Here is a 24,981-nt window from a genome sequence, read left to right as displayed (position 1 = left end):
TACAAAATGGAACCATGAGGTTTGGATTTTCAATGCTTGAATGCTGAAATCAAAGAAAAAGAGCGTCGTGAAGCTTGATATCAGACTGAAGCTCCAGCTCTATTAAGGGGAGGTATTGGCCTAGTGGTATTAACACTAGACTATCCAGAATCTCAGCTAATGTTCAGGGTACCTGGGTTTGAAACCCATCACAATCGATGGTGTAATTTGAACTCCCTGCACATAGTATTTGGGCAGCGTGTGGCACAGTGTTAGCACTATTGCCTCACAGCACCAGGGACTTGGGTTTGTTTCCAGCCTTGGGCGGCATATTCTCCCTGTGTCTGCAAGGGTTTCCTTTGGTGTTCCAGTTTCCCACCATGGCCCAAAGATGTGCAGGTTAAGTGAATTGATCATGCTAAAATTTACCCCGTAGAGACCAGGGATGTGCAGGTCTAGTAGGTTAGCCATGGTAAAACCCCATGGAGGGGTTACAGGGATGAGATGGGGTCATGGTCTAGATGGGATGCTCTTCAGAGGGTCAGTGCAGACTCTGAATGGCCTCTTTTTGTACTGTAGTGATTGTATGATTCTAGAACCAGTAATCACTTAATTTGTGTCACATTAAAAGCAGTGCCATTCTTCCCATTGATTCTGATAACTTGTTGGCAGTGACAAGCAAAAGCAGATGGGTTTCAATCAGTAGATCTGTGGGATCTTTTGCTCAGATGAATTGGTCCACAGACTGACAGGTCTGAGAACCATTGCATTAGATCCAAGAAAGTTTCCATCACAGCAGAAAATTAGCCAGCCTTTTGACTTTTTCTGTTTTCTACAATCATTCAAAGCTAATATAGCTATCCTATTCTTTCTTCATATTACTGTATTTTTGTCTACTTTAATTATTTATCTAATTTTCCCTTAAAAATGTGAGATTAAATTTGGTTGTTTGTTGTACCTAGGAAATTATTCCCCAGGCATAATGAAAAGGAAAGAACAAAGACACAATAAATTAGTGTATTAACTACACTACCTTGGAATTACCTGGTGCTTTCCGATATCTTTAAGTTACCTGCACCTGCAATAGGCTTAAACTCCATATTCACTCATTGAGTTTGGAGAGGGTCTTGTGGTACACTGTTCATGACCTGCTCTCTAGGCCAAAAGATCTGGTTCCAGCTATACCTACTACAATGATGTCTGAACAGATTGATTTAAAAAAAAAAGTTTGGGAGAGGATGCTCCCAGTTTTCCCCCACTTCAATTTCCTCAAACATGTTATGACACACCTCTGGAGTAGGTGGGACTTGAATGCAAATCTTCTGGCTTTGAGATACAGTTGCTACCAATGCACCACAGAAACCCTTCAACTTCAATTTCGTCAATTAGTTGAGTTAATTTGGTTTACTTGGTTGAGTGCATTTGAAGACACATAGTGCAAGGGCCTGCACCAGAACTTCAACTGATCTCCAGTTTGGACAAATTGGTGTTCCTGGAATAGAACTAAATATGAAAGTAATAAATAAAACTTCTTTTTTTAATCCCTTACCCAAACTGATGTAACAGGCAGTTAGGCCTGAAGTTGGTGTGGGAGAAGTGGGTTTTGATTCATTGGGCAGTGGCACCAGCACTGGGAAAGAGAAGGAAGTGCACTGTTGGGACAGTTTGCACCTGAACCACTGTGGGACCATTGTCATATTGAATCATGTAACTAGGGCTATAGTTAGGGCTTTGATCTAATTAGTGCAGATTCTGTTCACATGAGGAGAGACTTGAAAAGTTAAAGCAAAAATGATAAAGGAAGGAAGTCACTGGTAGGAACAGTTTATAGGCCCATAAAAGTAACTACACTGAGTATAAATCAATAAATAATGTAGCTGTAGGAGAGGTACACCAATAATTGTGGATGATTTTAACCTTATAGATTGGACGATTCAAATTGGCAAAGATAGCCTAGAAGATGCAATCATAGGGTGCGTTCAAGCTGTTTCTTGGAATAATACATTTTGTCACCATGCAGCAGGCTATATTAGACCTAGTAATGTGTTATGAGACAAGAGTAATTAGTGATTTCATAATAAACAATCTTCTAGACAAGAGTAATCAAGGATTTCATATTCAGTCTGAAGGTGAAAATTATGGATCTGAAATTTAAATAAAAGCAGTTACAAAGGTTGGAAGACAGATTTGGCTAAAACAGACTGGAAGTATGGGTTAGGGTAAGAATGGCAAACATTTGACAAGATAATTAAAACTCTTGACAAAGATATATTCCGTTGAGAAAGATACCTTTTGAGAAGAATGCACCTTCTATGGGTAATTAAGGCAGTTAAGGATGGTATCAAAATTAAAGAAAAGATGTACAATGCTGGGAAGGTTAATAGTAGGCTGTAAGATTGGGAAATATTTAGAAAAACAAAAGATTATTTCAAAAATAATAAAGGGAGAATTTGTAATAGAGAAAAAATATAAAGAGCATAGAACGTAGAACAATACAGGCCCTTCGGCCCACGATGTTGTGCCGACCTATTATCCTACTAAGATCAATCTACCCTGCATACCCTACATTTTACTATCCTCCATGTGCCTATCCAAGAGTCGTTTAACAGTCTCTAAAGTATCTGACTCCACTACCACTGCAGGCAGTGCATTCCACACACCCACCACTCTCTGTGTAAAGAACTTACCTCTGACATCTCCCCTATACCTTCCTCCAATCACCTTAAAATTATGCCCCCTTGTAATAGTCATTTCCGCCCTGGGAAAAAGTCTCTGACTATCCACTCTATCTATGCCTCTCATCATCTTGTACACCTCTATCAAGTCACCTCTCATCCTTCGCTCCAATGAGAAAAGCCCTAGCTCCCTTAGGCAGCATCCTGGTAAATCTCCTCTGCGCCCTCTCGAAAGCTTCCACATCTTTCCTGTAATGAGGTGACCAGAACAGAACACAATATTCCAAGTGTGGTCTAACCAGAGTTTTATAGAGCTGCAACATAACCTCACAGCTCTGAAACTCAATTCCCCTGCCAATGAAAGCCAACACACCATACGCCTTCTTTACAACCCTATCAACTTAGATCGCAACTTTGAGGGATCTATGGATGTGGACCCCAAGATCCCTCTGTTCCTCCACACTGCCGAGAATCCTGCCATTAACCCTGAATTCTGCATTCAAATTCGACCTTCCAAAATTAATCACTTTTACACTTTTCTGGGTTGAATTCCATCTGCCACTTCTTTGCCCAGCTCTGCATCCAATCAATGTCCCGTTGCAACCTACAACAGCCCTCTACGCTGTCCACAATTCCACCAACCTTGGTGTCATCGGCAAGGTTACTGACCCACCCTTCCACTTCCTCAGCCAAGTCATTTATAAAGATCACAAAGAGCAGAGGTCCCAGAACAGATCCTTGTAGCTCACCACTGGTCACCGAGCTCCAGGCTGAATACTTTCCATCTACTACCACCCTCTGTCTTCTATTGGACAGCCAGCTTTGTATCCAGACAGCCAAATTTCCCTGAATCCCATGCCTCCTTACTTTCTGAATGAGCCTACCGTGTGGAACCTTATCAAATGCCTTGTTAAAATCCAAATACACCACATCCATTGCTGTCCCTTCATCAATATGTTTTGTCACATCCTCAAAAAATTCGATAAGGCTTTTTAGGTATGATCTGCCCCTCACAAAGCCATGCTGACTATTTCTAATCAAACTGTGCTTTTCCAAATAATCATAAATACTATCTCTCAGAATCCTCTCCAATAATTTGCCCACCACAGAAGTAAGACTGACTGGTCTGTAATTTCCAGGATTATCCCTATTCCCTTTCTTGAACGAGGGAATGACATTTGCCACCCTCCAATCTTCTGGCACTACTCCAGTGGACAGTGAGGACACAGAGATCAATGCCAAAGGGGCAGCAGTCTCTTCCCTCGCTTCCTGTATTAACCTTGGGTATATCCCGTCTGGCCCAGGGGACTCATCTATCCTCGTGTTTTTCAAAATTCCTAGCACATCCTCCTTCCTAACAACAACCTGTTAGAGCATATCTGCCTGTTTCATGCTGTCCTCACAAACGTCAAGGTCCCTCTCACTGGTGAATACTGAAGCAAAGTATTCATTAAAGACCTCCCCTACCTCCTCTGACTCCGCACACAAGTTCCCTCTACTATCCCTGATTGGCCATACTCTCACTCTGGCCATCCTCTTGTTCGTCACATAAGTATAGAAAGCCTTCGGGTTTTCCTTGATCCCAGCCGCCAAGGTTTTCTCATACCCCCTTCTAGCTCTCCTAAGTCCACTCTTCAGTTCCTTTCTGGCTACCTTATAGACCTCTAGAGCCCTGTCCAATCCTTGCTTCCTCAACCGTAAGTAAGCTTCCTTCTTCCTCTTGACTAGGTTTTCAACATGTCTTGTCATCCAAGGTTCCTTAACCTTACCATCCTTTCCTTGCCTCAGTGGGATAAACCTATCCAGTACCTGTAGCAACTGCTCCCTAAACAACCTCCACATTTCTGTTGTGCATTTCCCTGAGAACATCTGATCCCAACTGGTGCTCTGTAGTTCTTGCCTAATAGCATTGTAATTCCCCCTCCCCCAATTAAATACTTTCCCATACCATCTTCTGCTATCCTCCTCCATGACTATAGTGAAAGTCAGGGAGTTGTGATCACCATCACCGAAATGGTCTCTCACCAAGAGATCTGACACCTGATCTGGTTCGTTGCCAAGCACCAAATCCAATATGGCCTCCCCTCTAGTCGGCCTATCAACATATTGAGTCAGAAATCCTTCCTGGACATACCTGACAAAATCTGCTCCATCCAAACTATTTGCACTTAGGAGGTTTCAGTCTATATTAGGGAAGTTGAAGTTGCCCATGACCACAACCCTGTTACTTCTGCACGTTTCCAAAATCTGTCTGCCAATCTGTTCCTCAGTGTCTCTGTTGCTATTGGGGGGTCGATAGAAAACTCCCAATAAAGTGACTGCTCCTTTCCTGTTTCTGACTTCCACCCATATTGACTCAGTGGAGAAACTCCCCTCCATGACCTCCCTTTCTGCAGTTGTGAGACCATCCCTGATTAGCAATGCCACTCTCCCACCTCTTTTACCTCCCTCCCTATTTCTATTGAAACATCTATACCCCGGAACATCCAACAACCATTCCTACCCCTGTGTTATCCATGTCTCTGTAATGGCCACAACATCGTAGTTCCAAATACTGATCCACGCTCTAAGTTCGTCACCCTTATTCCTGACACTTCTTGCATTGAACTAGACACAACTCAACCCATCGCACTGACTACCACTTTGCCCTATTAACTGCTTATCCTTCCTCATAGACTCTCTGCTTGCTCTATCTGTCTGTACACTGGCTACCCCATCCTCTGATCTGTAGCTCCAGTTCCCAGCCCACTGCCAAACTCATTTAAACACTCCCAAAGAGCTCTAGCAAACCTCCCACTCAGGATATTGGTGCCCCTCCAGTTCAGGTGCAACCCGTCCTTCCTGTACAGGTCCCACCTTCCCCAGAAGGTATCCCAATGATCCACAAACCTGAAACCCTCCCTCCTACACCAGCTCTGTAGCCATGTGTTCAGCTGTGCTCTCTCTCTGTTTCCTTAGAAGATTGCTCCCTTAGAAGATCAGACTAAAGAATTAATAATAGAAAACAAAATAATGGAAGGGACTTTGAACAAAGCCAGTACTTGACAGTATCTTGTGACTATCTTAATTCATTGTTGAAGACACCAAAAGCATTCTAACAATATTAGAAAATCAAGCGGCAAAAGGGAGGCAGGAATTTGGAATAACCATGATCTCAAGAGAAAATGCACTCAAAGGATGAATGACACTTAAGAATCTATTGACACATATAGGATTCTTAACGGGCTTGGCAAGGTAAATGCTGAGAGGATGTATCCCTTCATGAGAGAGTCTAGGACAGAATAAAGGGGTGCCAATTTAAAACTGAGATGAGGTAAAACTTCTTCTCTCAGGGGTTGTGAGTCTTTGGAACTCCTTGCCGCAGACAGCACTGGGGGAAGAATCCTTGTGTATAGTTAAGGCAGAAATAGATAAATTCTTGATCAGTCAGGGAACCAAGAGTTATAAAGAAAACACAAGAAAATGGATATGATGAATGGCGGATCAGCCATGATCCTGGTGAACAGTGGAGCTGGCACAAATGGCCCACTCCTGTAGCTATTTCTTATAGTCTTACAGACTTGAGGCTGACAAGTCCCCTTGGCCTAATGGCCTGCATCCTAGGGTCTTAAATGAAGTGACAGCTGAGATAATGAATGCTTTGGTATAATCTTCCATAGATTCTGGAAAGATCTGAGTGGACTAGAATATTGAAAATGTAACACCTGCATTCACTAAAGGAGAAGGACAAAAAGCAGGAAACAAACACTCGTCTGTGAAAAATATCAGAAAAATCGTTACCAAAGAAACAATAGCAGGATATTTGGAAATTCATTGTACAATCATGCAGAATCAAGATGATTTTGTGAAAGGGACGTTGTATTTGACAATTTTGGGTGGATAAAGAATAACTGGGAGCATATTGTGTTTGGATTTCCAAAATATTTTTGATAAGGTCCCACATAAAGGTTACTGCATAAAATAAAGGGTTCATGGTGTTGGGGGTAATATAGTAGTGTGAATAGAGGATTGACTAAATAAAACAAAGTCAGAATAAGTGGGCCAATTGTAACTTAACTTATTGTACTTAGTGGTGTGTCATAGGAAACAGTGCTGGGACCTCAAGTATTTGCACTGTACTTGTCCACCATCATATGTTTTACTATATTTGTTTGCCTCTTATTCTTTCATGGTTTCTTCTGTTTAGATTAAAGACTCTAGTTTCAGATTAAATTACAATGTTTACAAACCTAAAGGAAAATTCTATCAAATGGCCTCGCTTCCCTAAAGTTTGTTACATGCACCTCTAGTTTCCTAACTTATATTATACTGTACTACTGCTTGGTGACCTATCGACAACATGGTCAATATTTGTGGTTCCTTGCTGTTTCTTGGCTCCATCCAGATTCTACATCTTATTCTTCCAATTTAAGATCCTTTCACAAGTGTACTGATCCCATCCTCTATTAACACATTATCTCATTTCCTTTTCCTTTTTGCCTGTCCTTCCTAGATGTTGAATACCCTTGAATATTCTTGTTCCTTCACCCTTCAACCACAACTCCATAATGGTAACCAGATCATATTTATTTATTTCTATTTGTGCCCTCAAATCATGGAATGTATGCATTCAGATAGAATACCTTTAATTCTGTTTGCATTACATTATTCTGACGTTTGACTTGATTTAATTTTGGCTTTTGTTTCTCCCACCTTCCACTTTTGTTTACTACTTTTCTACTTCCCACTACCAGCTTTGCTTTTCTCTTATCTGAATTTTTTCTTGGTTTTCCATTCCCCTGATAAACTAGACTAAATCCTCCTGCAGCTCCAGGAAATCTCCCTGTGAAGATACTAGTCCTGGTCTTGTTAAGGCATAAACCTTCTCCTTTTATGGGTACCATTTGCCTAAGAGCTGGTCCCAATATGATAGACATTTAACGCCCGGCCTCTTGCACCATTTCTTCAGCCATGTGTTTATTTGGTCAATCTTATTATTGCTATACTGAGTGGAACATAGCACTGGGAACAATACTGGGATTACAGCCTGTGAGATTTTGCTTTTCAGTCTTTTTCCTAACTCCTTAATCTCTGCTTTCAGGACCTCATCCCTCTTTTTACCTTATCTATATCATTGGTACAAATGTGAACCACAACGTTTGACTGTCATCCTTCCCCATATGAATGCCTTGTGACCATTCACTGACAAGGATGTTCCCATGGTGGGAGAGACCAGAACCAGAGGTCATAGTTTAAACATAAGGTGTAAAAATATTTGGACTGAGATGAGGAGAAATTTGTTCACCTAGAGTGTGGTGAGTCCGTGGAATTCACTACCACAGAAAGTGGTTGAGGCTAAAACGTTGTGTTTTCAAGAAGGAGATAGATATAGCTCTGAGATAGTAACAACTGCTGATGCTGGAGTCTGAGATAACATAGTGTGGAGCTGGAGGAACACAGCAGGCCAGGCAGCATCAGAGGATCAGGAAAGCTGACGTTTTGGGTTGGGACCCTTCTTCAGAAATTCAGGTCCAGACCCAAAACGTCAGCTTTCCTGCTCCTCTGATGTTGCCTAGATATAGCTTTTGTGGCTAAAGAGTTCAAGGGATATGAGAGAAGTTGGAATTTGGTATTGAGCTTGATGATCAGCCATGATCATAATGAATGGTGGAGCAGGCTAGAGGGCTCAAATGGCTCACTCCTGTTCCTATCTTCTATGTTTCTGTGCTTCTATTGTTTCTGTGACATCCTTGACCCTGCTCCAGGGTGGCAGCATACAATGCTAGAGTCACAATTAAGGACACAGGAATGTTTATGTGTTCCCTAATATTGAATCTTTTACCACTATTATTCCCATTCCACACTTCCCCCTCCCTATGACTGTATTGCTGAGCCACCCATGGTGCCACAACATGAATGTTATGACACTTCAAGTGCTCATCCATGTACTTTTTAAAGGTTGTGAAGTTTCCCGCCTCACCAACTCTTCCTACTTCCTACTCCTGCACTTCCTGCTTTATACTCCTCAACAGGCTGGCAGTGGCACATTCCCTTTCTGCCTGCATACTCCTAGCCTATGGTATGACCACCTCCTTATATGTTCTATTCAAGTCATTCTCACTGTGGTGACTCCAGACATCACTCAGCCAATGTCACATCCTGCAAATATGACATATCCATGACTTCCCACATGTCATAGTACAGACAGACCTCACAGCAGAGCTGTCCTTCTATACCTTGAGCTAACTTTTGGACTAATCACTGTTATCTGAAGAGTAGAAAGTAGAATCAAGCACTTCTACTTAGTAATCAACTATCTTCCTGTGCTTATAAAGTAGGCACTTAAGAGTTATGATTTTCCTTGATCCAGCTATTTGTACACCTTTCCCAAAAGTAGTAAATTAATCTAGCTATTTGTTTATAGACTCTTCCAGTAGGTACTCACTGACAATTTATAGCCGTGTTGTCAGTTTTTTTTACACTCTTCCATCCTTTAATTATTAATAAATTAAAGAATTTTAAAAATACTCCAAAAAACTTTTGAGAAAAGTGAACAAAATAACAACGAATCATTTTGCTGTTTCCCTGTGGCAATTTTCAAGCATTGGCAAGATTGAATAGTAGATAGCTCTCTTCCTCCTGCTGCTTCCGCTTCATTCTTGCACCTTTTAAGCTTCTGAAATTCCATCACTCTCACCAGATATTCACTTGTTACTTCTGTCAATTATTTCAACTGGACCTTCTCCTTCACCAAATTTTCAAACGCATATTCTTTGATTAGCTGTGCTCAGTGGCAAGTTGCTCTGTCCATCCTGCTGACTTCGTCAGTCCTTGTTTTTTAATTTGTCTTTGGATTCTTTTCCACAGAGAGCAGTGAGGCTGGGTGATTGAATATATTCAAAACTGAGTCTGATGAATTTTTCATTTATTCAAAGGTTATGTGGACAAGCGGGAAAGTGACGTTAAGACTACAATCAGATCAGCCATGGTCTTATTGAATGGAGGAGCGGGTTCAATGTTTCAAATAGCCTCCTCCCACTCCTATTTCTTATGCTTTTAGGTTGTGACTCTTACGTTTACCCACTTTTCAGATATGAAATCCAACCGATGATGGGCATCTCTCTGGTGTGCATTCACACCATACAAGTGGCGTTCTAAAAAATAATAAAAATAGATACTGATTGCACTTCATTATGCCTATTAGGTATATAGTGTTCATTGAGGAAAACTGGCTGTGAACTTGTCCCTGCATCAGTCACTTCTATGGTCCAACAACTCTTGAGTAAAGGAATTTATCCAAACTTCTGCTTACTCTCATTATGGCAATTTTTAAAATTAATTACTCCTTGTTATCTCATTTTCTGAACTTCATTGGAATTTTCCTCTCTTTTTCAGTAAATATAAATATTGCAAGTGGTGCAATAATTAAACAAAACACTGTGATTTCAGGTTGTTGCTCCAAAGAAGGCACGATTGAATGAAGCACAGAAATCCCTGGCTGAGACCATGGGAATTCTAAACCAGAAGAGAGCTGAGCTTAAAGAAGTTGAAGATCATCTTGCTGATCTAAAGAAAACATTTCAGGATAAAACTGAGGAAAAAGCACAACTGGAATTCCAAGTAGACCTGTGTGCCAAAAAGCTAGAGCGAGCAGAGAAATTGATTGGAGGACTAGGCGGAGAAAAATCAAGGTTAGTTTCTAAACCATGCAGGTTCTCACTAGCTTGCTTAGGTATTAGTTTAAGGTGATGGTACAATATAATTGTAGAACTAATTACCATTGTCTGCCCACACTCATTCAACCACAAATGTAGCAGTAAGGCATTTTGTGCCTAATGAGGTACCAATATTTTCAAATTTTTGGCTTCCAGTGGGAACCAGGAGGAAAAGTAGAAAAGTCAAAAGGGATGTGATGGGCATGAAAAAAAAATGCTATTTGCAGTGTCTTAGCGGGTCAGGGTTGAAACCCCAGCAAAAAAATATTAAGTTTAATTCAACTAGATGTTCACTTGCATTTCTCGAAATAAATATAATTTAGAGTCATACAGTCGTATAGTATGGAAACAAGCCCTTCGGCCCACCATGTTGATGTTAAGCAAATGCCAAACTACATTAAAAACCGAAAGAACTGTAGATGCTGTAAATCAGGAACAAAAACAGAAGTTGCTGGAAAAGCTTAGCAGGTCTGGCAGCATCTGTGAAGAAAAAATCAAAGTTAACATTTCGGGTCTGAAGGGTCACCGGACCCAAAATGTTAACTCTGATTTTTTTCTTCACAGATGCTGCCAGACCTGCTGAGCTTTTCCTGCAACTTCTGCTTTTCTACTAAGCTACACTAATCCATTTACTTGCACTTCGTTCATAGTTTCCTACTCCCTGGCAATTTCAATACTCATCCTGATTGCTTTTTAAATGTTGCAAGAGTATCTGTCTTCACCACCCTCTCAGGTAGCATGTTCTATATAGCTATGACCCTCTGGGCGAAAAAATACTTTTCATATCTCCTCTAAACCACTTGCTCCTCACCTTAAACTTATATCATCTGGTCTTAGACACATTTGCCATGAGTAAGAGATTCTCCTGATCTACTCTACTCCACTCATAATTTCGTACACTTTCGTACACATCCTCTGCTACAGGGAAAACAAACCTAGCTATCTAACCTCTCCTCATAATTGAGACTTTGCATCCCTTGCAACATCCTGGTGAACCTCTTCTGCACTTTCCAGTGCAATCATGTCCTTCTGATGGTGCGGTGATCAGAACTGTACACAGTATTCCCTCTGTGGCCTAACCAATGTTTTATATAATTGTAACAAGATTTCTTTGCTTCTAGACTCAATGCCCTAGCTAATGAATGCAAGCATCTCATATGCTTTCTTCACCACCCTGTCTACCTGTGCTGATACCATTATGCACCTATGGACTTACGCACCAAGGTCCCTTTGTTCCTCAGTTCTTCCTAGGGACCAACCATTTATTGTGTATTTCCTTCCCTTATTAGACTTCCCAAAATGCATCACCACACTTATCGGGATTAAATTCCATCTGCCATTGCTCTGCCCAATTTACCAGTTGAGCAATACCAGACTGTAGCCTGAAACCACCTCAGTATTAACACCACCAATTTTCATATCATCTTCAAGCTTACTAATTATATCTTCTACATTCATACCCAAGTTGTTAATGTAAATAATAAACATCAAGAGTTCCAGCACCAAATCCAAAGTAAACTGCTAGTGATAGGCTTCCAATTACGAAATGAACGCTCTACCATGACCCTTTGCCCCTTTTTGTGAGCCAATTTTGGATCCAGTTTACCTCTTTTTTATGATTTTTCCTGATTTTAGTATTAAAACTGATGTCATCAAAAATGAATTGGAGTCTTTGGAAAGTTTGCTTTGAATCTAGTAATTACATTTGCCAATCCTTATTTAAATTAACTTACCTGTGCAGAAAATATACTGATTTTAATATATAAATCATTGCTGAAATGCTATCTTGTTAACCTCTAGGTGGTCAAAGGCTGCAGATGATTTACAAAACATATATGATACCTTGACTGGGGATGTGTTAGTTTCAGCAGGTGTCATTGCTTATCTTGGAGCTTTCACTGCATCTTTTCGTCATGAATGTATTGTTGATTGGACCAACATATGCAAGGTATTCATACTTGAATATTTCATGCCACTTTGTTGAGGCGCCAAATACTGAAGTATATTTGCTTTTGAAATTTCACCAACCACATCTCGATTATATATTGCTATTTATAGATGCCTTGTTGATACTTTGTCAGTTATTTATTTGCTCACTCACCTCTGTGTCCACTGTACTGCTTCGTTAGTGAGCAGCAGTTTTGAGAAGAGGTGAAGCTGGCTATTTGGTAAAATGAAATTTCCATTTTGTTGCCACAGAGCTGCATAAGCTGGGGAGAATTCTCCACCACCCATTCCCCAGTCTTCCAATCATGATGAACGTGCACTGCTTAGAATCAACCCATAAAGCTACATAAAGTATTATATAAATCTTAATGTGTTGTATCAGTATTTAATGCTGATAATGCTTACAGAATATTGAAATTCTTTGTTCCCCGGCATTAACATCCTTCGTGTTTACACTCCTCTCTGATTTTGAAGTTGTTTGCATAAATGCTGTGATTTTATCTTTCTAATAGGCTAGTAGTGTATGTATTTATATTTTTCTTCTTAATTAACATTTTTCCTATGTTCACAGTCTAAAAATATCCCATCTTCAGGTGATTTCTCACTCAGTAAGACTCTGGGTGATCCGATAATAATTAGAGCATGGAATATTGCTGGATTGCCAACAGACAACTTTTCAGTTGATAATGGTGTGATTGTTAGTAACTCCAGGAGATGGTGAGTGCAAATACATCATTATGTCATGCACTAAAGGTAAATCTTAGAAATGTATAGCAAAAATCATTGGTAGTTTCATAAAATCAGCCTGTTAAATAAAAGCTTGAGAGCTGTGATCCTTTTCTCCTCCATTCCTGCTCCTGTTTCTTATGTTATTTTGTTTTTATATGTTCCTATACTCAGGTTGATTATCAGATCCATATGATCATCAGGCCACGATGGAGAATCTGTTTATAACAACAAACGCAGCTGCTCCAAAGTTTTCAGACTGAAGTATTTGTTGCGACAATAATCATGCCACTATTGAATAATGCCTGACATTTCCTTTTAGCTCTTACATTTATGGATGTTTTATCAGTTTTCAAATAATGCTGTTTTAAATTGATGGAAACTAAATGGTATAAAAAATTAGTTAGCTCCCATTTTCAGATGTGGTGTTGTGATTCAAGATAACACATACCTATGCCATTGAGGCAGACAACGCATACATTTCATGCTGCTCCTCACTTTAATGATTGTAGCATTCAGCTAGGCCTGTGTTGCTAAGTGATGTCTGAATGTTCAACAGGTGGCCCAGCAGCTTGCATAGCTAACATACGTTTCAGGTAGCCTGCACTGCTTAAGGTTGTCCTGCCCCTTTTAAAGTTGAATTTCACTCATTGTAAGGAAACTGCTGCTGACTGTTGCAGGACGTGGCTATAAGGACACTAAATGGACAACATGTCAGAGAGGGAAAGAGGGCTCCCATATTATGGCTGCTGCCAGGTCAGCAGGTGTCAGCACAATAGTCTAGACATGGTCACATGCATTTTATGGTTTCCCACACCATTGGGAATACTTTAACCTGCCAAAGCCATATGCTGCTCCTCCTGCTTCTCTCTGTTTAGAGATGAGATAATGAAGTCACGTCTCCTGGCAAGCAGAGCCTCCATGACCTCTCAGTTACAGTTAAGTGTAAGTTCAGTTCAGACTGTGTAAGTCACAGTATATATACGTTAATGATTTATGTATAGAGACCACCACCACAGTGTATATCACAATATATACGTATGATCTAGATGAGGAAACTAAGTACAATGTCTCCAGGCTTGCAGACGACACAAAGCTGGATGACAGGGTAAACTGTGAGTAGGATGCAGAGATGCTACAATGTGATTCGGATTAGTTCAGTAAGTAGGCAAATACATGGCAGATAAAGTATTATGTGGATAAATGTGAGGTTATCCACTTTGGTAGCAGAAACAGGAAGGAAGGTTATTATATTATTATAGATTGGGAAAGGGCCATCTGTTAAACATTCAGACACCTCTTAGCAGCACAGGATTAGCTGAATGCTACAATCATTGAAGTCAGGAGGCAGCATGAAATGTGTGTGTTGTCTGCCTCAATGGGATAGGTATGTGTTATCTTGAATCATAACATCATACCTGAAAATGGGAGCAAACTAGTTTTTTAGACCATGAAGTTTCCATCAATTTAAAGCAGCATTATTTGAGAACCAATAAAGCACTTATAAATGTAATGACCTAAAAGCAAATTTTAATTAGATCTGTGTGTTCTTGCACACCAGTCGCTGAAAGTAAGCACACAGCAGGGGTTGAAGAAGTCAAATGGTATGTTGGCCTTTATTATGAGAGGGATTGAATACGGGAGCAGGGATGTCTGGCTGCGATAGTACAGGACCTTGGTGAGACCACACCTGAGTATTGTGTGCTGTTTTGGTTTCCTTATGTGAGGAAGACTTTTCTGGCTATGGAGGGAGTGCAACTGATTGTTTACCAGACTGATTCCTGAGATGGCAGGACTGATGTATGCAGAGAGACTAGATCAGTTAGGACTATATTCACTTGAGATTAGAAGAATATTGGGAGATCTCGTAGAAACCTTTAGCATACCAACAGGGCTAGACAGAGTAAATGGAGAATGGAAGTTCCCAAAGACTGGGAAGTCCAGAACTAGGGTTCACAGTTTAAGGATACAGAGTAGACCATTTAGGACTGAGATGAGAAGAAATTTCTTCACCCAGAGAGTGCTTAGCCTGTGGAATCCACTGACACAGAAAACAGTCAAGGCCAAAACATTAGAGATAACAAGGTGTAGAACTGGATGAACACAGCAGGCCAAGCAGCATCAGAGGAGCAGGAAGACTGATGTTTCGGGCCTAGACCCTTCTTCACCAAGGCCAAAACATTGACTGTTTTCAAGAAGGAGTTAGAAATAGTTCTTAAGGCTAAAGGGATTAAAGGGAACAGGGAGAAAGTGAGAACAGGGCACTGAGTGGGATGATCAGCCATGATCATATTGAATGGTGGAGCAAGCTTGAAGGGCTAAATGGTCTTTTCCTTCTCCCATTTTCTATACTTCTGTAAATTTCACTGACCTAAGCATGCCAAATTGACAGGACTTGACACAAATCAGCCTGAGAGGCTGTTTATTTTTTAGAACCTGCCTAGTGGCAAAGTTACTCACACTTAACACCCTTCTAAGCACACTGTGCAGGCTTCCCACTGCATTGAGGGCCTTTCATTTCTGCTGGCTACATCAACACCACAGATTCATATTTTGCAACCAATAAATGTAAGTTAAAATGATGCATATTAGACCTATGGAAAGTATTTGAGTTGGCTTCTTTTGTAAAGGATTAACTGTATTGTTATTGTGATTGTACTGATTTCAGGCCATTAATGATTGATCCACAAGGCCAAGCCAATAAATGGGTGAGAAATTCTGAGCGTGATAATAAACTGAGTATTGCTAAATTGACAGACTTGGATTACATGCGAACTCTAGAGAATTGCATCCAATTTGGCACACCTCTCCTACTGGAAAATGTTGGTGAGGAACTGGATCCATCACTTGAGCCTCTTTTGCTCAAACAGGTTTTTAAACAAGGTATCTAACTGCTACTGCCATTTTAGAAATGGTCACCCTAACATTTGATGCAAATATTTTTACACCTCCACTTTGAATTATAAAGTGATTATATACTCTTACTGAACATTCTCAATCATGTAACTCTACATTTTATATTTTCATGTTTCATATTTCACTTTCACTTGTCGCATGAAGGAATTAATTTTACTTTTACTTATCTAAGGCAAAATATCTTTGTTCAGAATGACCTGGGCTGATGCAAATAAAATTGGCAACTGTTTGGTTCATATGTGTCTCAGTGTGAACTCATGTATAATACAAACTGGATCACCATTGTATCAGTATTTGAAAGCATGAAAAATAGCTTTGATGATGGAGGAACTAATATCTCAGTCAAGTACCAATGATAAATGTCTCCTTTACATGCACTGACTATGATATATCCACGTGGGGTGATGAAAATTGTAATGAGAAGTGGTTTTCAGAACATGCTGCAGATCACCTTCCTAATTTTGACATATTCCAATGAGGGATATTCCTTTAACATTGCAAGGTGAAAATCCTTCCATTCCTCACCTCTCAGAATTATGGGAGTACTTTCAACATATGGACTTCAACCTACAAGAAGGTGACCTACAACTTCCATTTTCAATGGCAACTAGGGTGAATCATAAATGCTGATATTGGATCTTCATCTGAGAATGAATCTTTTGAAAATCATGTTTAAAAACAAGTTCACTTCAAAATAAGTTTGTAAAATATTTTTATGCTTGAGCTGATATTTTGCATGGGGTGTTGATGTTTATTAGAAAAATGTTTTCTTGTTTGTGAAACTATGAAATGGTTTTCTTTCCTTTGTTTTCAGGTGGTGTGGATTCTATCAAACTCGGTGAGATAATTATTGAATATTCAAAAGATTTCCGACTCTATATAACAACGAAGCTGAGAAATCCACACTACTTACCAGAGCTGGCAACAAAGGTTTCCCTTCTTAACTTTATGATCACTCCTGAGGGACTTGAGGATCAGCTGTTGGGGATTGTTGTTGCTAAGGAGAGGTATATTCAGCCATTTAGAATATGTATTGTTCAAAAATTCTATTTTATTTACTGAAGTAACAATCCAAGGTATCTGCTTTATCTTGTTCTTTACAACAATACTCTTACTTGCACATTGAGATACTGGTCTGGAGTATCTCAGATTGTGTGTGCCTGAACATATACTCCATCCCTATGGTTCCTTCCTCCTTAACTCTCCATCTCCTTTTGTTTATAATGTTTCTTTATTTACATCTGTGCATGGTAACTTCTCAAATACAGCTTTCTGATGTAGTATCTAAGACCTCTCTCTTCACATGCTCAAACTAGACTGGGGAGTCAGAATGACTGAAAATTTTCCACTCCCTGCTGTTGTAGAAATGAAAGGAGATATGAGACAGAATTGAATTTTTTTCCACTCTCAGAGGAAAAAGCAATGGGCAGAATCTTTCCAGCTCCTGAAAGATATGGGCCATGTCGAGAAAATTGGAACATCAGGTGAGATGTCCATCAAGGAACTTTTCAACCCAAGTGCATGAAGTCCCATTTCCCAACCAAGTATTGAATGGTGAGACAAGATATTCACTCGTAAGCTGCCAGAAGCCTATTTACATTCATTAAAGGTGAAGTAACTATAGTCCCAGGGGACCATAGGACTGATCTCTCATTCGAGAGAGATGACTGGTGGTGGTCTAACCTGAGGGTCACCATGCCTCAGGTGAGGCGAGAGGTTGAGAAGGACAGTCTCTCATGGTAACATCGACTGGTACAGGAATTGAACCCATGCTGTTGGCATTACTCTGCATTGCAAACCAACCATCCAGCCTGAGTTAACATGAATTAACATCTCACTATTAATTAATCTCATTTCATTAATATGCAGGTTCCCATTCTTCATAGATAGAAACTAGATCCCACAAATTCCTGATGTGAAAGTCTGTTTACCGGCTCTACATCTTTAACATCAGTCACTGACATTTCAAGCAGCTACACATCCATAGGTATTGTCATTCTCCATGTACCAGCCTACCTGTCATGAGCCTTTGTGGGAGGGGTGTGTAGTGGGAGAGAGAAAGTGAGAGTGTGGTAACAGAGGGAAGATGGAAACACATATCCTGGAAGATCTTATTTCTGAGCATTCCTCCAGACAGTTAAGACCTTGGTGGCAAGCTTGGATCAGGCTGGCTTACTCTGCCAGTCCTAGAGTAGGAGGATGGATCTCTTCCATGTCCCTGCCTGATAAGTAGGGTGCCATTTTATGCTTGTCTCTCATCTCCAAGGCAAATGACATGAACTGTGCAGGTCAGCTCCATTTCCCAAGAGCTTGACCAGTGCACAACGGCCTTTTAAATATGGCATAAGCGCCAGGAATCCCAGGAAGTCTCAACAATGGTATATACTTCCACCTATGGCAAGTGGGAGAACTGACTGAGCAGGGAACCATAAAGACATAGTGCCTGGTTAATGAGGCATAAAGCAAATCAGAAGTGTCAGATAAACACCAGTGCTTTTTACAACATCATCATATTTGCAGACTTGTTTGAAGGAACAAAAGTGGTGACCCAAAACTAAAGCCTTCAAATGTAACGCTGATGTTGGAATATGTTGGAATGATAAACAATCCCAAGAAGACAAACAAAGCCAAGAGCCAAATGGAAAGATTGAAGATTTGGAGTTCCAGATAATAGATGTTATGCAAAATCCATTTTTCTCAGTTGAAGTGAGCCTAAAGCTTGCATTGGTGACAGATACGTGCCAGAAGAAACTTGCAGCATTTTGCCACAACCAACCCATTAACAGGTGAACAAATGGACTGATGTTATGGGTCTTGAATGTCTTCTAGGTGAAAAACATCTCAAAGTAGATGAGAATGTGAGACCAATTCAGCATCTGCCCACATATGCAGACTGAAAGATACTAATATAGATATAGGTATTAATATAGATAAAAGCCCCATGACATCGGAGGTACGATAAAATGGAAAGAAAGAAAGAGCCAAGGAGCCTTTCTTTGAGGAGCTAGCATCTAATGATAATCATAGAATCCTTACAATGTGGAAAAAGGCCATGCAACCCATACCAGCCCTCCAAAGAGCATCCCACACTCCCACTTCAAACTAGCCTTAACGTCCCCAGACACAATAGGCAATTTAGCATGGCCCATCAATATAACCTAAACATCTTTGGACTGTGGAAGGAAGCCCACACAGGGAGAACATGCAAACTCCACACAGACAGTCACCTAAGGGTAAAATTGAACCCAGGTCCCTTGGGCTGGGAGGCAGCAGTGCTAATGACTGAGCCACCATCCCACCTGCAAGTGAAAGCTAAAGAGGCAATCATCATGAACAATTGAAGAAAAAGTGTGATAAGAAAGAAAGAACAGAAGAAGAAGAAAAAGGTGTAGTTAAAGATGCCTGAGGTCATAGGTCATGAGCTGACATGAAAGGACTTATCTAGTTCCTGACCAGGCAAGAACTCCAACAAAGATGCAGTAGATATGAAAGCAATGAGATGATTTGTTGGATTTGTGAACAACCTAGCAAACTTCTTGCCTAATTTATTGCCAGGAGTGTTAATACCTATGCAAGCTCACTGCTAAGTATATTGAGCAGTATTGATATACAGAATAAGAAACAGCTCTTGCTTGAATGAAAACTGTAGCAATAACAACTAGATGTACTCTGGCAGTTGTCAACCTAGCAGAAACATTGAATCTTAAAAAGAAGTGTCTTGTTCCGATCAAACACTCACACAGAATCAACAGACCCGAGGGAAGGCCCATCAGTCAGGGAACAAGAGGATAGCAGAAAAACTGGCAAGAGCAAGTTATACATATTTAGTTGAAAGACCTGAACATTTTAGAGATATTTGATGAAATGTATGTGCAGAAACTGAAGCAAGTGGGACAGACTCGTATTACCATAGTTTGTTTGTGAATGATATTTTTCTTTGTTGACCATGGACATTGGGTAACCTAGGTAACTTGTGGCAACAAATGCTAGTGCATACAAATTTTTATTTCTTTTAATGAAAAGAGGGATGTTTGGGGAAATACAATTGTACGTTGTATTCTAGCTGACTTGCTGTGGTCATGTGACCTCTACCTTTGCTATAACTTGCTTTTAATTTAATTTTGAGCAATCATTAGAGCACATGGGGAGGCAATGGCCTGGTACTATTATCACTGGACTGTTAATCCAGAGACCCAGGTAATGTTCTGGGGATCTGGGTTCAAGTCCCGCCATGGCAAATGGTGGAATTTGAATTCAATAAATATTTGGAATTAAGAGTCTAATTGTTGGGGGGGGCAGGGAAACCACACTGGTTCCCTAATGCCCTTGAAGGAAGGGAAATCTGCTATCCTTACCTAGTCTGACCAATATATGACTCCAGACCCACAGCAACATGCTTGTCTCATAAGTGTTGGGATGGGCAATAAATGCTGGCCTAGCCAGTGATGCCCTCATCCTGTGAATGAACAAAGGGAAAAATAAACATTATTTGAAACAGTTTTAATTTTACGAATAAAGTAATTTTTTACGCAAAAAATTGCTTTCCATGTGCTTGAACAGACCTGAGCTGGAGGAAGAGCGGAATGCACTAATACTACAGTCTGCATCCAATAAGAAGCAGCTGAAGGAAATTGAAGATAAAATTCTTGAGACCCTTGAGGGCTCTGAAGGAAACATTCTGGAAGATGAGAGTGCCATTAAAATCTTGGACTCTGCCAAAATTATGTCTAATGAGATCAGCAAGAAACAGCAGGTAGGAATCCGATAGAGTTCTCAATACCTTTATTCAATGCTCAGTTTTGAAAATCGATGTAACTTGGATTTTTGTTTGAGAAACCTGTTTCCTTCATGTGAATTTTGTATCTTGCTCCATTGCATTACGTGTTACCTGGCAGTTTAGTCAACAGTTTTTTAGAAGTGGAACGAGGAGCAAAATGTAGGAACTGAGCAAATTTACCTTAGGGAAGGCAATTATTTGACTCATCTTACCTGTGCCATACAAGAAAGAGCTATCTAGTCTAATGCCACTTTCCAGCTCTTGGTAGGAGGTTCAAGTACATATTATTAAATTTTAAGACAGCTTCCACCTTTACAACTTCTTCTGGCAGTGAGCTTCTGACTCCTGCCACCCTTTGGGATAAAAAATTTCTTCTCAAATCCCCTGGAATCTTACTGCCAATTATTTTAAGTCTATTACCTTTGGTTTTGACTCTTTGCTAATGGAAGTATTTCCTTCCTATTCTCTCTATGAGATCTTGCATAATTTTATACACTTCAATTAAATTTCCTTTAAGCCTTCTGTGTCCCAAAGGAAACAATTCCATCCCATCCAATCTTCTTTCATTGCTAAAATTCTCCATTGCTGGCAACATCATCATCATTTCGGTGACAAGATGGCTCAGTGGTTAGCACTGCTGCCTCACAATGCCAGGGGCCCTGGTTTGATTCCACCCTCGGCCGACTGTCTGTGTGGAGTTTGCACATTCTCCTTATATCTGCATGAGTTTCCTCTAACAGTCCAGAGATGTACAGGCTAGGTGGTATGGCCATGTTAAATTGCCCATAGTGTTCAGGGATGTGTAGATTAGGTGGGTTATAGGGGCATAGGTCTGGGTGGAATGCTCTGAGGGCTGAAGGGCCTGTTTCCACACTGTAGGATTCTATAAATCACTTCTGTACTCTCGCTGATGCTATTCCATCCTTTCTGTAATGCAGTGCTTTTGCTGTGGTCTACCTAATGTTTTATACAATTCTATCTTAATGCCCTTCTTCTAACATTTTATGCCTCATCTAATAAAGGACTTAATCTGAATGCCACCTTAGCCATCTTATCTGCCTGTCCTGCTATCTTCAGAGATGTATAGACAACCACTTCAAGGTTCCTATATTCCTGTACACTTATCAGTATTCTCCCATTTATTGTGTATTCCCTTGCCTTGTTCTCTCTAAATCCGTGACTTCACATTCCACTGGATTGAATTGAATTTGATATGTTTCTGCCTACCTAAACAGTCTACTGACAGTTTTCTGCAGTATATACCTTTATTCTTCACAATAATCCAAACAACCTTTATTTTTATCATCTGCAACTTTATTAATCACTCCTCTTACATCTAGTCTAAACTGCATTGAAAAGTAATGGAGCTAGTAGTGCACCTTGTGGAACTTGATAGGAGCTGGTCTTTGACTCACATGAGCACCTGTTGGCCGTTCCTATTTATTGCCTGCCACTGAGCCAGTTTTGGGTCTAATTTGGGATGTTACATTTCTGATCAATTTGTCATATGGGACACTGTCAAAAACTTTTCTAAAACCAAGTTGACCACATCAAGCCCAATACTGTATCCTTCCTGAGATGTGATACCTAGAACTAAAATCTGTGCTCTAGATGATGTCTGACAAAAGGTTTCTCCAAATTAAACATAACTTCGTCCCTTTTGTATTTCAGTGCTCTTAGGAGAAAGGCTAACATTTGAGTACTCCTTGTACCTGTATCCTATGAATCATTTATGCACCTTGACATCCTTTGCTTCTTCACAATTTCTAGCCCCTTACTATTGGTCCCAAGTGAATTACCACATACTTCTTCATTCCCTTAAATCTGTCCTTGTATCTTTCTGCTCCTATTTTACTGTTCCTTTGAATTTAGTGACACCTAAAAACTTGGATATTTAACTTGTATTCCTTCATCCACGTCACTGATATTTATGGTAGAAAACTGGGACACCAGGACACATTCCTGAGGATCAGAACTTGTCACATTCCAATTATCTCTACTCTTTCACATTCAAACTACTCAACAGTTTATACTCCACAGTTACCTCCTACATTATGAGATCTATGTTTTGGCAATAATTTCTTTTGCATGATGTCTATGGAAGTCTCTAAGACAATATTCATGGCTCCCTGTTTATTTTGTAAATACACTCCCCAAAATTTTAGATAGTTTAATCAAGTATGATAAATCCATGTTGATGCTCATGCTTGCTTAAATGATCCTTCATTATGATACCTTAAAACTAACATTAAACAGATAGGCATGTCATTTTCTAGATTCTCCTAACTTCCGGTCTTAAATAATAATAACATTTCCAATTTTCTTATCCAAGGGCACAATTTCCAGATCTTTGGAGTTTTAGGATATTATGGCCATTGCTCCCTTAATTTTCCCACCAATTCCTTTTAATATTCTAATGTGCATAGCGTCAAGTCCTGGAGACTTATCTACATCAAGTACAAATAATTTCTTAATTTCTTTTCATAATATCACAGTTTGATGCAGTACAACAAGAGATGAGCATTTTTCAGCATTTTTCCCTTGCCAGCTCCTTGGTAGAGCCATATTTCGACATCTCTGCTGTTTTCTGAGAGACCTTCACATATATTTATCCAGTTTCCATTGGAAAGTTATGTTGTTATATCGAATTTGCTTCCACAAACATTTCAGGAAATGCATTATATAACGTAACAACTTGCTGTAAAAATACATTTCTTCATGTTGCCTGTGGTTCAAAACCCTTCTTGATTTTGATTATCCCTATCAAATCTTGGATTTATTGTCGGATTCCCTTCTTCCTCTGATATTTTGTCATTTTCCTTTATTATGCACTTGGATACAAATTATTCTGTTCTGGTTGCTTTGCTATAGAACGATACTACTAAATCGGAGAGGGTTCAGAAAAGATTCACCAGGATGTTGCTGGGAATGGAGGGCTTGTGTTACAAAAATAGGTTGGATAGTCTGGGACTTATTTCACTGGAGCGAAAAGGGTTGAGGGGAGATCTTATATCGGTTTATTAAATCATGAGGGGCATAGATAAGGTGAATAGCAAGCGTCCTTTCCCTGTGGTGAAGTTCAAAACTAGGGGGCATATTTTTAAGGTGAGAGGAGAATGTTTTAAAGAAGACCTGAGGGGCAATTTTTTTTACACAGAGAATGGTTTGTGTGTGGAATGAACTGCCAGAGGAAGTGGTAGATGCAGGTATAGTTACAACATTTAAGCAATATTTGCGTAAGTGCATGATTGGGAACAGTTTGGAGGAAAATGGGCCAAACGCAGGCAAGTGGGACTAGTGTAGTTTGGGAACATAGTCAGCGTGAACTAGTTGGACTGAAGAGTTTGTTCCCATGCTGTATGACTCATTGACACTAAGACTACTTAAATTTAAAATCTTGGCTTTGAATCTTGCTTTTCCCTGTTAAGCCAAACATTAAATTAAATCATATCATATTATGGTCACCATTTACAGGATGGGTTTTACAATTAGATTATTAAGTAATTCTGCTGTATTACTCATCATTAAATGTGCACTTCCTGTTCCACAAAGAAGGCGTGAGTGGTATAGTTAGTTATTGGTACAATCACTGCCAGAATCTTCATATATTTTATTCACTTCATATTATTTATCATCTATTTTAGATCGCTGAAAGGACTGAACTGAAGATTGCAGAATCTCGTGAAGGATACAGACCAATTGCTAAGCATTCTGCTATCCTTTTCTTCAGCATTGCAGACCTGGCCAATATTGACCCTATGTATCAATACTCCCTGAGCTGGTTTGTCATGCTCTATGTCCATTCTATCCATGACAGGTAGGAATATCAGAATTGTATGATATTTCAATTGTTTTATTTTGTTTCATAGAATCACAATTCAATGAAGAACTGGGAGTCACCCTTCTTGAAACAGGTGATGTACAGCTTATGCATAAAGGATAGAAGAGAGGGCAGAGGTGGGCATACATTGGAAGGAAATGTAATGAATGTTTTAGAATTTTGCAAATCCCCACTGATGTTAATGCAGGTCAAGTCAAATCCCAGACAGGAACCCGGCTTTATGGATTATCAGTTTTATTTCTGCACCTCGTATACCATGGAGGTCAGTTCATATTCACAAGAGGCTGCCAAAGTAATTTTAACAAACGGTAAGAGAAAAGCTGCCCTAACTGTCACTCTGGGGGGTATGGGATAGAATTGTATCTGCTGTACCACACATAGGTCAGGGAGACTGCTGAGTGTCAATGCAGGCTGGTTAAAAGGCCT

General features: G+C 39.9%; 1 protein-coding gene across 1 annotated transcript in view; it reads left to right on the top strand.

Moving 5' to 3' along the window:
- Window positions 1-24,981, top strand: part of dnah12 (dynein, axonemal, heavy chain 12) — a 265,038-nt gene that overhangs the window by 201,924 nt on the left and 38,133 nt on the right. The window contains exons 50-56 of the mRNA XM_048606726.1: window positions 10,083-10,324; window positions 12,149-12,296; window positions 12,867-13,012; window positions 15,690-15,904; window positions 16,752-16,944; window positions 20,498-20,690; window positions 24,359-24,531. Of these exons, the coding sequence (XP_048462683.1) occupies window positions 10,083-10,324; window positions 12,149-12,296; window positions 12,867-13,012; window positions 15,690-15,904; window positions 16,752-16,944; window positions 20,498-20,690; window positions 24,359-24,531 (1,310 nt within the window). The remainder of the gene's footprint in view (window positions 1-10,082; window positions 10,325-12,148; window positions 12,297-12,866; window positions 13,013-15,689; window positions 15,905-16,751; window positions 16,945-20,497; window positions 20,691-24,358; window positions 24,532-24,981) is intronic.

The sequence above is a fragment of the Rhincodon typus genome, chromosome 16, assembly GCF_021869965.1.
Source record: "Rhincodon typus isolate 14 chromosome 16, sRhiTyp1.1, whole genome shotgun sequence".
Lineage (NCBI taxonomy): Eukaryota > Metazoa > Chordata > Chondrichthyes > Orectolobiformes > Rhincodontidae > Rhincodon > Rhincodon typus.
This window is presented reverse-complemented; position numbering and strand designations above follow the sequence as displayed.